Genomic DNA, 17561 nt, shown 5'->3' with positions numbered 1-17561 from the left:
ACAAATTACCATAAGCAGGAAAGTCATTAATGGTGCAAAATAACATTGCACGCATCATAAAAGTCTCTGAAGCGAATGCATCAAATATTTCAACCCCATCAACCCACAAAACCTTCAAGTCTTCAACTAGTGGGCTTAGATAAACATCTATGTCATTTCCAGGCTGCTTTGGACCAGATATCATCATAGACAACATCATGTACTTCCTCTTCATGCACAATGCAGGAGATAAGTTATAAATTATCAATATAACTGGCCAACAACTGTGATTGGTACTCAGATTACCAAATGGGTTCATTCCATCAGTGGCTAAACCAAGCCTAAGATTTCTACACTCTTTACCAAATTCGGGGAATTGTCGATCAATATTTTTCCATTGCTTTGAATCAGCTGGATGACGAAGCAGCCCGTCAATTTTTCTCTCATCTGCATGCCATCTAAGATTTTTAGCATCTTTGGGATTCGCAAACAAACGCTTAAGTCTGGGCACTATTGGAAGGTACCAAACTACTTTCAAAGCAGATCCATTTTTTTCTATCTGACCATTATCTTCACTATTGTTTTTTGACTTGTATCGTGATAAGCCACATTTTGGACACTTTGTCAAAAATTTAAACTCTTTCCTATACAAAATGCAGTCATTGGGACAAGCATGTATCCTTTTATACTCCATACCCATTGGACAAAGAATTTTCTTCGCATCATAATTACGAGTGGGTAGTGTATTTCCATCTGGCAACATTTCATTCAACAACGTCAACAGTTCTGTAAAACTCTTATCAGTCCATCCATTGTTCGCCTTCAAATTCATGAGCCTTAACACCGCTGACAAACGTGTGAACTTAGTTGAACCGACATACAAAGGTGTTTCCGCATCAGTCGACATCGTCTCATACACATGAGCTTTGGCAAAATTTTCTGCTCCAACATCGCGGATCATGTCCTCCAATTTGTCTTCATCCGGTCGATCTTCTTCGATGGTGGAATCAGTAACATTTACACTTTGAGAGTCATTGGGAAAATGCATTTCTTCGCCGTGCCAGATCCATGTTGTATAACATCTTAGAAAACCATCACATATAAGATGTTCTCTAATTTGAGTTGCGTTCAACTTTCTCCCATTCAAACAGTTCACACAAGGACATCTAAACTTCACTTCATCATCACTTCTCCCCTCATTACGTTGCGCAAATTGTATAAATTCCTCTACACCTCTCTCGTACTCAGCACTAATACGTGGTAAATTAATCCAATTTCGATCCATATTCCTAAATATTACATAAAAAGATAAGCTACTAAAAATCAAACTTGCAATTTCATACATATCATTGAAACTTAGTGAATAATATTTTAAGGTTTATAAATAATACAAGAACTACAACACACATTACCAAAACTATAGCAAAAACCATACCATACATTACCAAAACTATAACAATTTCATGCATTATCAAAATTAAAGCAAAAATTATACCATACATTACCAAAACTATAGAAACTTCATACATTACCAAAACTATAGCATTATGCAAAAACTAATGAAGAAATCACGTTAAGAATGCAAAAGGGCATAAATACCTGGAAGAGGAACAGCGAAAACGCTTGGTGCAAAGAAAACGAAATCGCAGCGGAGAGGGAATGACGAGTTTCAAACGATTTTGATCGGCTAAAACTGTTTCAAACGCGTCACAAATGAGAAAGGACCGAATAATTTCAAGTTTAAACGGTGCAGAAACGCGTACCTGAGATGATGGCTGTCGGAGGAGAAGAAAACGCGAACAGAGCACGCGAAGAAGACGATCACTGTTCCAAGTTTTGTTTTTTAACTCTGAACTGGGGAATCTACCGCGGTTCACTACTTACCCGCGGTATAAAAGGGGTATATGTCGCGGTTTCACTCCCAACCGCGGCATATACTGATTTAAAAAATTATCCTAAATGGCATTTTTGAAATTATTTTCAAACTATATGTCGCGGTTCAGCGGGCAACCGCGGCATATACCTCAAAATATTTCAAATAAATTTTAAATTAATTTCAGGTAGAAGAATATGTCGCGGTTGCTCGAGCAACCGCGACATATACCCCTGTTACGTGCTGAACACAACTGCCTCCCCAACTGCCTTTTGGGGAATTTCAGTAGATGACAGGGGTATATGCCGCGGTTGCTCTACGAAACCGCGACATATACTCCTGTAACTTCTGAAATTCTCTGACTGGCAGAGAAGTTGAGAAGTTACTGCGGTATATGCCGCGGTTCTCTGGACAACCGCGGCATATACCCTTGTAACCTTTTAAATTCTCTGACTCAGTCAGCCCCTGGAATAAATTGGCATGCGTATATGCCGCGGTTGTCCAGAGAACCGCGGCATATACCCATGTTATTTAATTTTTTATTCACACGTGGCGTCAAAGGGGATGGTTGACCGGTGTATATGCCGCGGTTCCCCGCTGAACCGCGGCATTTGTGTTCGATTTATTTACAAAACTGCCACCGCGCATCATTATGCTGCGGTTTCCTGTGAACCGTGGCATAATGTGCGCTGTAAAAACCCAATTTTTTACTAGTGAATGTAAGCATGACACATTACCACTTTCACATGGGAGGTCCCACACACCCTTGTCCACCAAGTTAGCTAAGTTAAAACATTCACAACATTGTTAACTTATGCCCATGGACATCCACTTGGTCAACATTTGACTTTGGCCATTTTTGACCCAAGTGGTCTAAAAACCTTACATTAATTGACCCAAAATACAAAGTCCAAATTAAATCCTATGCTACTTGGCCCATAATACAAAGCCCAAATAAATCATAGATTACTTAGCCTAAAATCCAAGGTCCAATATTGTTACTCCTCTCAAAGATCCATGATGGCCCAAGATGGCCAAAGAAAGAGAGTCTAGAGGCTCATATTCCATAGATGACCTCAACTCTTATTGAATGTTTTTTTCTATGGCTAAGGAGTATGTATAAAATCCCCGTACTTCAAAAATATATATATTTTAAACTTATAACTTTTTTAGCGTTTTGATCAAAATGTCTTGTGTTCATCTTGTTTTATTTTTGACAATCAAATTGATTATTGACTACAAGAACCCAACTCCCTCTTTAAATAAAAACAAAACGAAATAGAAAAAATGTAAATGTAATGTTCTTATTGTAACTTTTTAATTTTAACATTTAAGAAAATTAAAAAAATGTGTTTTACTTTGTTAGCTTATTTATCTAATATTCGCATGAAATATAAACTAAATTATTAATATATTTTTCATTTTTTTCTTAATTTGTCTACTTAAATGAATCAATTTTATAAAAGAAATAATATTTCATTACATCTTTCATAAAAATGAACAAGTTTTGAAATTTATATATTTTTATTTGCAAGTAAATTAAACTCTACTATATTTTTTACATGAACAACATTACTCGATTTTACATAAAATTGACACTTAGTCTACTATATTTTTGACATGAACAACATTATTCGATTTGACATAAAATTAACAGTTAATTAAATAAAAAATAAAATAAAATTTGAATTGAATACATTAGGGATATTATCATATAACGCTAACACTGAAATTTGATACATGATATTACCATTGTCATGTTATTAAATTGAATCGATTTAACACAAAATAAAACTTAAATTCATAATAAAAATAAAACTTAAATAAATAATAAAAAATTAGGTGTTCAATCGGAATAAAAACTATAAATATAACAACTAAATTACTAATTTAATCTTATACAAAAGAACACTTATTTTTTTGGGATAGCATTGCAATGCTATTACTACTAAAGGAAGTTCACTTGAGTAGTGTGTCATTACCTTTTTGTTGAGGCACATATGTATATATATTATTTTTCTATTTTGAAATAATAGTCTAATAAATTTGGTAAAATTTTACATCAATCCACGAGCTAGAGGCGTTGCTTTTTAAAAAATTCAGAATAATAGGTTATAGTTGTATCTATGTTTTGCCAAGGTGTGGGTTTATCAATGCTTTATTTATATTCATATTACATTGGTTGATATTTTTTGGTATTGTATTTAATATGGTCATATCTTATCTTATGATGCGAATGTTGTGCGCTATTATCTTAACAATGTATCGAAATATTAAATGTATAGATCAAAACACCAGAATTTTAGAAAAAAAAATATTAATAATAATGATAGTAACAATATTTATTTTTGAAGTTCATAAATAACTAAAATTAGACTAATCATCACACTTACCACCAGGTCCTCCAAATTGGAGCATATATCCACCAATGTCATGAACATTGCCGTAGTACTTAAGGTCATAACATCTAGGTTTGTCAACGTACTTTTCAGTTTGATATCTTTCCGGTCCATACATTATTCTAGATGCATTTTGAAAAGAAATAGTTCTGAAATAACATGCATGATAATAGTCTTTATCAGGAAAATGTCCAGACCCCATTTGAGGGCTGCGAGAACCGTGAGGAGTTAATGTTCTTCCACCCCACCCTACTTTATCTGCCGAAGCTAAGTTAGAGAATAACTTTGCTGGAAAATATCCAATATCTTCACCTGTTGTATGAACCCACCAGTTTTTGGTTTTTGGGTCCTAAAAATCCATGTACACAAAATTTTGTCATCAATATTACCTCACTTGCATGTAGCATATAATATTACATAAAAAGTATATGCCAAGATCATTACCATAGCAATATACTGGATAGAATCAAAAACTGGTCCACCATAAGAAGATACATCTCCGGTCTCTGCGCCAAGATAAAGTTGGTAATTGGTTTGAACAAAACCTGGACATCGAACATTGTAACATCCTGTCTTTTGAAAGTTGTCTTTCTGTATATTTTTTAACATCACATTAAATTTTGAAGAAATGAAATATTCAGGTTTCTTCTTTTTTTGAAAGAAATGCTTCCTGAATTAACAAAAAAAATTATTCATGTGAAGCAAAATTGACTTCATGTTCATGTAGACATTCATACCGTCCATGATGCGTATAAATGAGTTTTATTGTCACCATACAAATCTAGACTCACCTGTATCAAAATGTGAGATTGCACACAAATAAACACAAATTAAATATATTGTTCATATAATATTTATTGGAAAAAAGGGTTTAATAATAAAATTAAGACTCACTTGCCATCCAAAACTGATTTTATTGTTAGAACTTATGGGTCCATTTTGAACCCACACATGAGAAAGAGACATTTGACCCTTAGTGATCGGTGGATTATAAACGCTGTTTCGTCCTTTAACGGCATAGTATGGACTAAAATTCGATGAAAGAGCTAATTCTGCAAGCTGCAAAAGTGAAAATTGAAAAATTAAACATGATGTAATTAACACAAATAAATCATGAAAATTTGAAATTTCGTTGAAAAAGAAACAACATACATGAACACCAGGAATGTCTCGAAGAAGAATACTATTATTTAATAAATTTTTTTCTCAAATGAGATCTTCTTTTGTTGTTCTCCGAGTAGGAATAGACCCTTTAGGACATTGGACTTTTTCAAGGTTAAAATTAGGCTTATTTGCTAAATTCTTCGTACTTGATTTTTGAAAACTAGGTTTTCTCTGCAAAACAATATAAATATATATTTAAATCACAAGCAATACAATAAAAAAAATATTTAAAGTATGATGATATTAAAAAAAAACATATATACCTATAACTTGTGATCCTTTAATAATGGATGATCAAATGCTAGTTGTTTATAAATATCAATACAATCAACAATGTCTCCATTTTTTGTCTTCAAAATTTAAAATACAGTACATAAAAGAAAATTAGTGAATATAATGACACTATATACAACAAAAGAATATATGTATATATAAAAGATATTAAAAACTACATGAATAGTTTTGATAGGAGGCTTATTGATTAGCTTTAGTTGTTTTTCAAGCTCCAAATCTACTTTGAGTGTATCTTGAAAACCATGAACTGGTATGCTAAAACCAGTTATCACCAAACAAACAACAAGAAATGGATTGATCATTTTCTTTCAATATTGTCAATATTGTCAATTACTTACTTATACCTCACATAACCCACTAAAGATAAAATAGTGTCTTAAATTGAACTAAACGTTACTAGTTCAATTAAATTTATAGCTGAACATTCAATAGAATTAAATATTGCATTTATTATAGCATTAAATTGCTATAAATTATATGAAATATTAAGTACTAAAGAATTTAAAATACCAAAAGCTATTTAAATTGACACAGTTTTCAATGAAAAATGTTTTTTAAATCATTAAACGACAATAAAATTTAGACCAAACTAATTAGTAATATTGCCTAAGTTGAACGTTAAACTAAAATTTATTGTTATATAAAATAGTTAATAACAAAAAAATTATAATTGCTTTGTGAATTAAAGTTCATCTCTAATAACTGGAGATCACAAAAATATTTTTCTCTTAAGGGATCCATAAATAAAATTTATAATAAATAATTGATATTTGTAGATACTTATTACTCGCATGTAGTGGGTGACGGATTGGTGTTAATTAAAACTGTCCATAGAAAATTAAAATTACCGGTAGAGTTACATATATGCCAATTCGTAAAAAATTAAAGTTAAAATTTAATTTGTATTTTATTAAATTGAATTTAATTAAATAAAAATTAATTTATATTTTATTATGTTATATTTAATTAAAATTAAATTTTAATTTATATTTAATTAAAATTAAATTTTAATTTATATTTAATTTATTTTCTATTGTATTTTATATTTTTATTGTAGTTTTATGAAGATTTTATTTTTAAAATTTATAAAATATATTTTTTTTAAAATATATGCATGTATCCAATATATTCATAAATTTTAAAATATTTGTAAGTATTTTTTAAATGGATATTCAGTGGATAACGGAACGAATAGTGAATGAATTTTTTTTTATTGCAGGTTGGACATAATAGATAGGGGTGTTTCTCCCTCCACCTCATCAACTCCACTACATCTTTTTCTAATTACAAAAATAACCTTTTCTAATTACAAAATTAACCCTTTTTGCTTTTCAATTCTAATTATTTAGTTTAACCTTATAACCTATCTTTCTACCCAACATTCTCACTTTTCACTCAGCCCCACCTCCCAACTCTCTCAGATTCCCACCCCAACTCCACCACATACATTCTTCTCATCTTTCATCTCTCATCCATATCCGTTTTCTTGCTTCAGCGATTCGGCGGTGCGGTGTGGTGTGGCGGTACGGCGGTGCGACGGTGTGTGCGATGGTCATAGATCATCACCCATGGATCTTATGATTATGAATCCCTATGATTATGGATCCTATTCAGATGATTGATTTCTAATATTTATTTACGAGAGAAATATCTGTTATGCATTTATTTACGTTATCTAACAAGGATAAATTAGGTTTTAGGGAGATGGTACCTCATGTATAAATTCCTTGCAAGGCGACTTTGTTGGAAGAGAAAAGAATGATAGAGGGAATGATACGTTGGAGGAGGGAATGATACGTTGGAGGAGGGAGTGAGAAAGAAAGTGAAATTTTGAGAGCGAGGAGGGAGTGGGAAATTTTTGAGATGTTGGAGGAGAAAGTTTGTAAAAAATATTAAGTATAAATTTTTTAGGATTTAATAGCTTACTTGGTCTATATGTTAAGTAGTTTTTTTTCAGTTTAATATCCGATTTTAAAAGTGAGTACATTAGGTCCTAAAGTTATCAAAATTGTATGAATCAAGTCCCTTTCGGTAAATTGACAGAAACGGAGTTAACTTCTAGCTAATGTGGCGAAGGAATCTACACTTTTTCTTCTCACTCCTATGTTTTTCCTGCACTGCCCCAACTTTTGCTCTCTTTTTTATATCTTTATTATTTCAAGTTTTTTGCAATTTACTTACTGTGTCCTTAGCTTAGTGATGAGTCAATATTTTCTTGACTTCACTTAGTTTATTTTGCTAGAATTAATCAAGGAATTATGCTTAAATGTCCGGTATTTTTCCGTTTTTGCTAATTGTGCTTAATTTAATCAGAAATTCTTATTTTAATTAATTTGAATTATCTGATCCTATTATTTTCATTATTGATTGCAGGAAAATTGTTGGATAATATTTTGAGACATTTGAAGAGTTGTCACATGATTCAAGACTCTCCACAAAAATGTGCAAGAAGGTCAATACGGTGACATCACTCATTGGGCATATGAGAAAGGGAGGTGCACAGATTGAAATTTTGGATGCACATATCAGTAGAAGCACGGCGTCCAGCAGGCTGGAAAAATAATTCCATGGCCTAGCTACGTCTAAGAAAACAAAAACAGGGAGTAGAAAAGAGGGGATTGATTAAAGAAAACGAAGAAAAGCTAATGCTACACCATATGACATTTTTTGGACAACACACGATTTTTGCACTAGTGCAGTTTAGGGAAACAACAATAGTTATTTTTGTCCATAGAAAGCGGTTCTGGAACCGAGGCATATACAGGCGAGGCAAAAAGTCTATCCTTTTTACCTCGGTTGTGGACCGAGACAAAAAGGATAGGATTTTGCCTCGGTTTAAAAGTAATCGAGGCAAAAGGAGTACGACTTTGCATCGATTCAAAAGTAATCGAGACAGTAAGATTTTGCCCCCCTTTTTTTAAGTACTTTTGCCCTCAGTTCTCTTTTGAACCGAGTCAATATCTTCAAAATTTCAATAAAAAAAAACTAGCCAATAAAATAAATTTAATACTCAAATAGCAAATCAAACTATTTATTAAACATGGAGCATATGCTAAATAAAATAAAAAATCAAATGCCAGTACTTGTACATATTTACATATTGTCGCTAAATTATCAGAGAAATAATATACAAAATAAATAAAGATAACAAACAATTCTTATATAGAATACTTCTACTTTCTACATCCTCTGCCACTTGTCCACCTCTAACACACGTCCTCTTCCAAACAATTATCTCACACACGTGGCATGTGTTGAAATAGAAATTCTTCCTACTTAAATTTATTAGTTTTTATAATAATACCTTAAATGTTAAGCCAATACTAATTCTAGTTAGTTGACATTATAAGAAACTTTTATACTATTTTGCTTGAACTTTTATGATAAAATTCATTACTTCAATTTTTAATAATTAAAATTTAAATATAAAAACAAAAATTACCATTTACATTAGAATGAGCAGAGGAAAGTAAAGAAAGTGATTTTTTCCTTATAAGTGTGTATATGTTAATGACAAGAACTTACCGAGCCCAATATGTCATCAAAACTCAACAGGCTTAGATTTTGTGAGGATTGCTCCTGTGGATAGCATGGCTCTCCAAACACTATGTTAAATGTCATCGTCAATAGTAAATAATGAAATGTCGACCTGCATTATTTCATGAGAGTAAGCAACGAAGGTTTAAATAAAATGAAAATACTTAAAAAAAGAGCAGAACAGAGCAAGTTACCATATCAGGAAGTTTATCATCCTTTAGTCCACCAGTGAAAACCCAATTCTTGTAAACAACTGAACACATCTCCATAGAATACTTTCCAGGCAAAAATGATTGTTCTATAATGCCATTTGCATTAATCAGGTTTTGCCTAGCAAGTGCATTGATATTAATGGTATCATGATAGTGAGGATAAAGAAGCTTACAAATGGGGTGAATCACACTGAGATTCTTGTTTGTTGCTATTGCAAATGGCTCCATCACTGCATGAGTATTTAACCTGCAACACCAAAAAAGAAAAAACTGTCAATAATAAACTCATATCCGCATATACTATATATGTGCTAAATATTGCTAAAGAAGTTCTAATGACTCCCGAGCTGATGATAACCAGAGTCATTTACAATTAGATAATATGAAGGAATAGTTGTTTAATATAATATGAACAATCTCTTAGCAGCAAGTGCCTGTGTTTCACAGAATTTAATTTCAATGATCACCTTGAATCACAAGGATAGTTGTTTAATAAATCCAAATTAAACTAAGTAAAGAATATAAAAAATTAGTTGTTTTATATTTCTAAAACATTAAATAAATTCAAATTCTTGTGTCAGCTGATGTACCCTATCAGTATCCACTTGACCAATATTATATGTCCTTGAAAAGTAAGCAGTTGTTTGAAATAATGCAGTGGTCATTATTATATGGCTATAGGTATAAGTATTATCATATGGAGCTATGACACATGTATGTGTTTGTTTATATATATATATATATATATATATATATATATATATATATATATATATACCTCTTCCACTGTGACACATGTTAATCTCCAACTTTTATTTTGTTGCAGTACTAGTTTGATCACCAGAGAGTGGGATCTAGCTTGCTCTTTGGAGGGAACTCCTGCAGTTATTAAAATGAAGAAATTGTCCATTAAGAAGATAATGGAGCAATAAGCACCTAACATTCACTGATTAACCTTGGAAAAATCTACACTTACTTGAAAAATCTACATTTGGGATTACACCAGCAATCATTTCCCTTGCAAATTCCTCGTCAGTCATCCATGCAGATTCATGGCTGAAAGTGTCTTCAAAGCAGCCTCATCATTAGAGCTGTCAAAGCAGCCTCATGCAGAGAAACATATAGCACTTAAAGGCTTATGTTTATGATTATATGCTGAAACAAAAAACATCATTGTCACAACCAAAATTACAACGGAACGACGATCCAAAAAAAGAACGGATTTTGAAAAGAGATTTTGGAGTCGCTACCATAGTTTATTATGGAAAACTACGGAAAAACCATAAAATAATAAGACACGGTCCACGAAAACCATATTTTGGGTTCGGGAGTCGGTTACGCGTAGAGAAGGTGTTAGCACCCTACAATGTCTGCCCTAAGGCTGTACCTTTAACTAAATGCACGAATATGATGTGGTTTTCAAAATGTTTAACTATCCCATAAAATAAAATTCTAAATAAACAAAATATATTTTTTTAGTTTTTTGGGCCCAACAAGGATTGACCTTGCTCCTACGTATTCTCATTCAAAATGAGAAATCAGGTTACGTAGTTCTTTTGAAATTGTTTGAGAAGTTTGTTTGGAAATTGTTTTGAAATGATTTTGGATTTTGGGAAGTGAACCTGACAAGGACTAGCCATGCTCCTACGTATCTCCAGTTTTGATGGAGAATCAAGGATCACGTAGTTCTAGCGAAAAGATTGTTCGTTGCTTAAAAAAGCAGATTTTTTTAATTTCTTAAAGATTTTATGTTGTTTTTTTTAATATTTTCGAGAAAAGAAGGTAATGAGTACTAGGCCGACGCAGACGGTCACACGAGCACTCATACCATTATTTAAATTTATTTAAATAAGAGAGAAAGGTATCGAGCACTAGGACGATGCGGACGATCTCACGAGTGTTCGACCTGATGGAAGACCATCTAAGACACACATTGGACCTTTTACTAGAGCCATGGCAAAGAGGATTCAAGAGGAAGAAGGATCACCTACCATTTTACTTCTATGGAAGGTAATTTACATTAATCCTTCTTCCCATAATTAAAAACACATTTTTTTCTTTGCTTTGTAGGATTAATAAAATTGGAGGGAGCAGCTGCCAGCATAGCATTTGAGCACGTGAAAAGAGAGACTTGGAGGGAGAAGCTTGCTGCCAAAGCTATCAAAAAGCTCATAACCTAGCTAGGCCAGCTTTCACGTGTGCTGCTGAGTTGGAATAAGAATTCAGAATTGATGTTGTTTCACGTGTGCTGCTGAGTTGGAATGAGGCATGTTTGAAGCTTAAGCAAATTGACGCCTTTTTCATTTTCTTTTGGATTGAATTTCTTTTTAGATTTGAGGCTCTTATCTTCCTATAAATAGGATACCTCTTCCTTTTGTAGACACTTTTGAGCTTAGTTTAATTGCTGCAGAAATGAAATTCCAGCTTACCTTTGCTCTTGAGTCAACCCAATTCTTCACTTTCTTTCTCCTTACCTCTAGCTTCCTTCCAAAGTATAAGGCCCTCTGAGCTGAGAGGTTCTAACCCACTCCATTCTTTACCGAAACCATACCATTCTCTGCATCTATTTCAGAATTTCGCTGCCTTCATTCTGCTCACTGGAATGTTTGTTGTTTGGCTTCCTGGTTCAATGATTCTCACCCATAGCAAGCTTCCATCAAGTGGTATCTAGAGATCTGGTTGTCCACGCAAACCATAGCTAAGTACCTTTCCATTCTGTTGTTTAATTCCAGTCCACTTTGTGCTATTTCTGTTTTCAGTCCAGTTTGTGATGTTTTTGTTTTGCTACTGTTTTCAATTCTGTATTGCTTTTCCAGTCATTCAATTTTAGTTTCCTTTGTGTGCTTATATTGTCCTTTCATTTTAATCGGTGAAACCTTCTTGTTTGGGTCATTTCCAGCTTTACATTTCAGTTATGTATTGTTTTAAGTGTTGTGCAATTTACTGTTGTAGTATTATTTCTATTTCTATTCAGTTTTCTTTTCTGCTGGATTATTTCGTTTTAATTGACTTGCAAGTGCTAAACAAGTTGTATATATACCAAATAAGGCAATGAGGACTTGATCTAGCCTGGGTTATACAAGCTGAAGCATCAAAATGCAAATCTGATTTGTTTTCCATTGTGAATTCTGATATAGAATTTAAATCTGGTGCTAAATTTCTAAAACTCTTTCAGTGGTTTTCTTTTGATTCTGGAGCTTGGTACAACATTGTGTGATGTTGTTGAATGTGTCTTAAGGTATAGCAAACCAAAACAAACACTAAAATGCAATATGCATAGTGTGGTTGCTCAAAATCCTTAACCATTCACCATTTCAGCTTGAACTTCTAGCTTTTCACCATGCTAATATACTTGAATTGATCTAATCTGAGTTTGGTCATGCTAAGCATATTAAATCTAGCTTAGATATGTGTTTTTACACTTCTTAGAGTCATATCCTTTGCGGTTCAGTTTTTGAATCCATGAAAAACTAAAATTGGTTGGTTATTTGATGGTTTTTGCTGCATAATTTGGCCATAACAAGGGTGATTTTTGAATCCTTCTGTTTTTATGCTTTTGGAAAGCTTGAGCAAGTCTAAATGGATGTTTGAAAGTTGTTAATAATCAATAATCAATTTGGTCAAGCAATCAAAATATTAAGTGATAATGTAAAAGTGTATTTCTCATCCTCCTTTTCAGCCATCTTGAGTTCCCATGGTATCTTACATTAGTCTAGTTGTCCTCATACACTACAAGAAAATTGTACAGTAGAACAAAAAAAATACACTTGGTTGAAACTGCCCGTACCCTTTTGCTTGGTGTCCATATTCATGTTCATCACTAGGAGGATGTCATCTTAACTGCATGTTATCTTATTAATCGAATGCCCTCCTCATCTCTTGGTAATAAAGTTCCTTTCTCTATTCTGTTTCCTAATGATCCTCTCTTTCATACATCTTCCCAAGTGTTTGGTTGTGTATGTTTTGTTCATGACATGTCCACAGGTCTAGACAAACTCTCTGCTTGCACTTTCAAATGTGTCTTCTTAGGTTATTCTTGAATCCAAAAAAGGATATCAGTGTTATTGTTCTGAAACTAAGAAGTATTACATGTCTGTTAATGTCACGTTCTTTGAATAGACTCCTTACTTCTCTCCATTTGTTCAGGATGTTTATATCCCCCAACAGGTCCTTCCTATTCCAGCGGTTCTCTCAAATAGCTCTCATGTCCCTGTCATTCCATGTCTTGATCTCAGTCCTCCTACACCTGTTTCTCCACATAATAAAATCATTCCACACAGAGCCCCAATGGATAGTCTACCTCCCCAAGATAATGGTTAATCTCTTACTTCAGATTCTTCTCCCTCCTCACCTTCTCCCATGCCTCCTGGTGAAAATGATTCAGCATGGCCTATTGCTCTTAGAAAAGGTACTCGTTCTACTTGAAACCCTCATCCTATTTTTAATTTTCTTAGCTATCATCGATATTGCCCTCCTATTTCTCTCTTTTATCGTTAGTTTCTTTTGTTGTTATACCCAAGAATTTGAAAGAAGCACTTTATCATCTTGGATGCCGACAAGCTATGATTGTAGAAATGTATGCTCTTGACCACATTAATACTTGGGAGTTGGTGCCCTTTCCCCTGGGCAAAACGGCGGTTGGTTGTCAATGGGTGTATGCAGTTAAAGTTGGCCTTGATGGTGAAATTGATCGACTCAAAGCCCGACTTGTTGCAAAAGGTTACACTCATGTTTATAGTCTTGATTATTCTGACACTTTCTCTCCTATAGCCAAGATGACTATTATTCGCCTCTTCTTTGCCACGATAGCCATCCGACACTGGTCACTTCATTAATTGAATATCAACAATGTCATCCTACATGGTGATCTTGAGGAAGAAGTTTATATGGAATAACCTCCTGGGTTTGTTGCTCAAGGAGAGTCTGGTACAATACGCAAATTGCATCAATCTGTACATGGCCTTAAGCAATCACCACGTGTTTGATAATGGTTAAAAATATCGTTATCTGTGATGTAATTTTGAGACTAAATGCACCCTTTTCTACTTAGAAACTTGCTTGGAATCTGTTGATAGATTGGCAAGTGTACCAAATAGCACAAGTAATATAAAATGGTAAGACCAAATATCCTATCCCAGAGGCTTCTGGGCACTAAACAATTGTGTGATACCTCGATTAATTAAGACTTAAAAGAAACGAAATCATTGGCTTAAGATGCAAAGACAAAAAATTAAATATGAATGCAAATTGATCAATCGTAGAGTAACACAAAGATGAACGGATGTTATTTAATATGAGATGAATATGTTTTTGGGGTTAGATTTCACCAAGTTCCCTCTCATGTATATAAGAATTCCTTTTTATGCATTAATGTTAACGTCACTCACTAAATTACCTAAACCCGATCCCTCAGTGAATAATCTTGTCCTTAATCACCAGTTCATGCAACTCCTAGCATCTCCAGTAATTAAATGTGAAGATCAAGAGCTTAAGACGACCAAGACTCATACCCTCGTCCATGAGAAATATTACTCTTGGGAAAATTAAAAAAGAACCTGAATTGTAAGTAACATCGATTATTACATAGATTATGCGATGAATGAGTAATTCATCTATGTTTATTACATGCGATGAATGAGTTAAAAAAGAACCTCAATTGTAAGGAACATAGATTATGCGATGAATGAGTTAAACAAAGCATGTAATAAACATCGATTTCTGGCGCTCAAGCCTCCAAATAGGGTGCCCAAGCCTCGCGGACTTCATTCTGGTTGACCTTTCTGCACTCTGGCTGACTTTTCTGCACTCTGGTTGACTTTTCTGCATTCCAACTTTTTGGTACTTTAACTCTTCCTTCAAATCAATCCAATAGCCTACAAAATCAGGGGAATTTAGCGATAAAATCATTAAGTATAACCTCAATTCTCTTATTCACAAAACTAAAGCAAAAACATGAGTTAAAACAAGTTTCTAAGTAAAAAAGGTGCTTTTAATATAGAAATTATATCATAAATAACGATATTTTAAACCGTTATCAGAATCATGTTTTTTTGTTAAGTTGTGCGAATAAGAGAGTTGAGGTTGAATTTGATGATTTTATGACTAATTCCCTTTGTTTTGATAGAAAATGAGTTAATACGGAAAGCAGGGATAAAATGCTAAGGCAATGGAGCTTAGAAAGGTCTGAAAAAGCACAAGAAGGAAGGAAGTTTGAGGCTTGGGCGCCCTTTTTGGAGGCTTGAGCGCAACAAACCATCACTTACCGCCTGAGCGCCCCTTTTGGAGCGCTTGAGCGTTGAATGCACGAAGCTTGGGCGTCCTCTAGAAGGCTTAAGTGCAAAAAGTGTCGCTCACCGCCCGAGTGTTCCTTTTGGGGCGCTTGAGCACCAGATGCACGAAGCTTGGGCGACCTCTGCAGGGCTTGAGCGTGGAAGACCACCGCTCGCTGCCTAGTGCCCTAAGTGAGGCGCTTGAGTGTCGGTCTCTCAGGCTTGGGCTTTGTTTCTATTCTATTTTTGTTCTATTTAAAAGACCCAGGCGTCCAAGGTTTTGCATCTCTAGCTAGAGCAACACAACAGTCACTCTTCCATTCTTTGAAGGCGGATCTGGAGGTGAGAGCTTCCATCCTCTACTTTTAGGGTTTTACTATCTCATACTTTTCCATTATTCATCTAGTCTCTGCATGTCTATGGGGAACTAATTTCTATTTGTTGTTGGGGGATGATGTAACCTTGTAAACTCTCATGTATTTGAATTGATTCTTAATTACATACATTTTTTCATTAATTTTTAGAGTAATTCATCTGTGCTTATTACATGCTTTGTTTAACTCATTCATCGCATGATTTATGAATTGCATGAATGTCGGGAGGTTCCTTACAATTCAGGTTCTTGTTGAATTCCCCCAAGAGTAATATTTCTTAGAGATAAGGGTATGAGTCTTCGTCGTCTTAAGCTTTTGATCTTCACATTTAATTACTGGGGATAATAGGAATTGCATGAATTGGTGATTAAGGACAAACTTATTTCACCGAGGGATCAGGTTTAAGTGATTTAGTGAGTGACGTTAAAAATAATGCATAAAGAAGAATTCATACATTCATGCGAGGGAACTTGGTGAAATCTAACCCCAACAACATACTTATCTCATATTACACAACATTCATTCATCTCTGTGTTACTCTGCTATTGATCAATTTGCGTTCATATTTAATTTTCTGTCTTTGCATATAAAACCAATGATCTCGTTTTCTTTAAGTCTTAATTAATCGAGTTATCACACGACTGTTTAGTGCCGAGAGTCTTCTGGGATACGATACTTGGTCTTACCGTTTTATATTACTTATGCGATTTGGTTCACTTGCCAATCCATCAACAAGTTTTTGGCACCGTTGTTGGGGACTCACGGTTTAAACTATTCTATTTGTGTGATTCCTTATTAACTTTGACTTTATTTTTTATTTTTTATTTTTATTTTTATCTTATTTTAAATTTGTGTTTTATGTCGTTTGTTTTTATGCTAACAATATTTTCTAGGAGTTTGTGTTTAGTTTATGTAGGATACAATTAGAACAAGGAACAACAAAAGTTCTGAACCTCTTCATGAAGGGCTTGAGACTAGTAGGAAGCCGATAAGAAAGAGATTATCGAGAGTACCTTCACTAGAGAGAATTTCACAAGCCTTACAATCTGATCAAGAAAGGATGGACAACAATGATGGCAGACATACTTTGGCAGTTTATGCAACTGTTGTTGGCCCTTAACATTTTAATAGCATTGCAAAGCCAATGGTCAACGTTACAAGCATGGAGATGAAGCCTGTGTTAATCCATCAAGTAAAGAGCAACTAGTTCAATGAATTGTCCAACGAAAGTCCATATGAGCATCTGACCACTTTTAAAGAAATCTACAACACTATGAAGCTGAATGAAGTGCCAGATGATGCTATAAGATTAAGCTTGTTTCCTTTCTCATTGGGAGGCAATGCTAAATTGTGGCTAAACTCTTTTCCTGAAAACAGCTTTACTAAGTGGGAAGATGTAGTTGCTAAGTTCTTAAATAAATACTTCCCACAATCAAAGATGAACAAAGGGAAGTAGGAAA

At 33.8% G+C, this 17561-nt stretch overlaps 1 protein-coding gene across 2 annotated transcripts; it reads right to left on the bottom strand.

Annotated features, from left to right (window-relative positions):
• Positions 1–3925: 3925 nt before the first annotated feature.
• Positions 3926–6019, bottom strand: LOC108340456 (uncharacterized). 2 transcript variants are annotated; one of them, XR_008248992.1, is made up of 6 exons: positions 5868–6019; positions 5679–5765; positions 5404–5586; positions 4989–5310; positions 4696–4842; positions 3926–4600 (listed from the first exon to the last, which is right to left on the bottom strand). XR_008248992.1 is itself a non-coding variant. In XM_017577858.1 (5 exons), exons 1-5 carry the CDS (start codon positions 6009–6011, stop codon positions 4229–4231), a joined length of 882 nt encoding a protein of 293 aa, XP_017433347.1. In that variant the 5' UTR covers positions 6012–6019; the 3' UTR covers positions 3926–4228. The 2 variants fall into 2 exon arrangements, 1 of the variants encoding a protein (XP_017433347.1); XM_017577858.1 differs by lacking the exons at positions 5404–5586; positions 5679–5765 and having other exon boundaries at positions 4989–5042; positions 5146–5310.
• Between the last annotated feature and the right edge of the window lie 11542 nt (positions 6020–17561).

The sequence above is a fragment of the Vigna angularis genome, chromosome 5 (genome assembly GCF_016808095.1).
Source record: "Vigna angularis cultivar LongXiaoDou No.4 chromosome 5, ASM1680809v1, whole genome shotgun sequence".
NCBI classification, from domain to species: Eukaryota; Viridiplantae; Streptophyta; class Magnoliopsida; order Fabales; family Fabaceae; genus Vigna; species Vigna angularis.
This window is presented reverse-complemented; position numbering and strand designations above follow the sequence as displayed.

Excerpts from the sequence above, each read along its gene's own strand:
- LOC108340456 (XM_017577858.1), bottom strand. The coding sequence starts at position 6,011 with ATGATCAATCCATTTCTTGTTGTTTGTTTGGTGATAACTGGTTTTAGC. Across the intron at positions 5,311-5,867 it reads CTCCTATCAAAACTATTCAT|CTTGCAGAATTAGCTCTTTC; the intron begins GTAGTTTTTAAT and ends TCACTTTTGCAG. Across the intron at positions 4,601-4,695 it reads CTATCCAGTATATTGCTATG|GACCCAAAAACCAAAAACTG; the intron begins GTAATGATCTTG and ends ATGGATTTTTAG.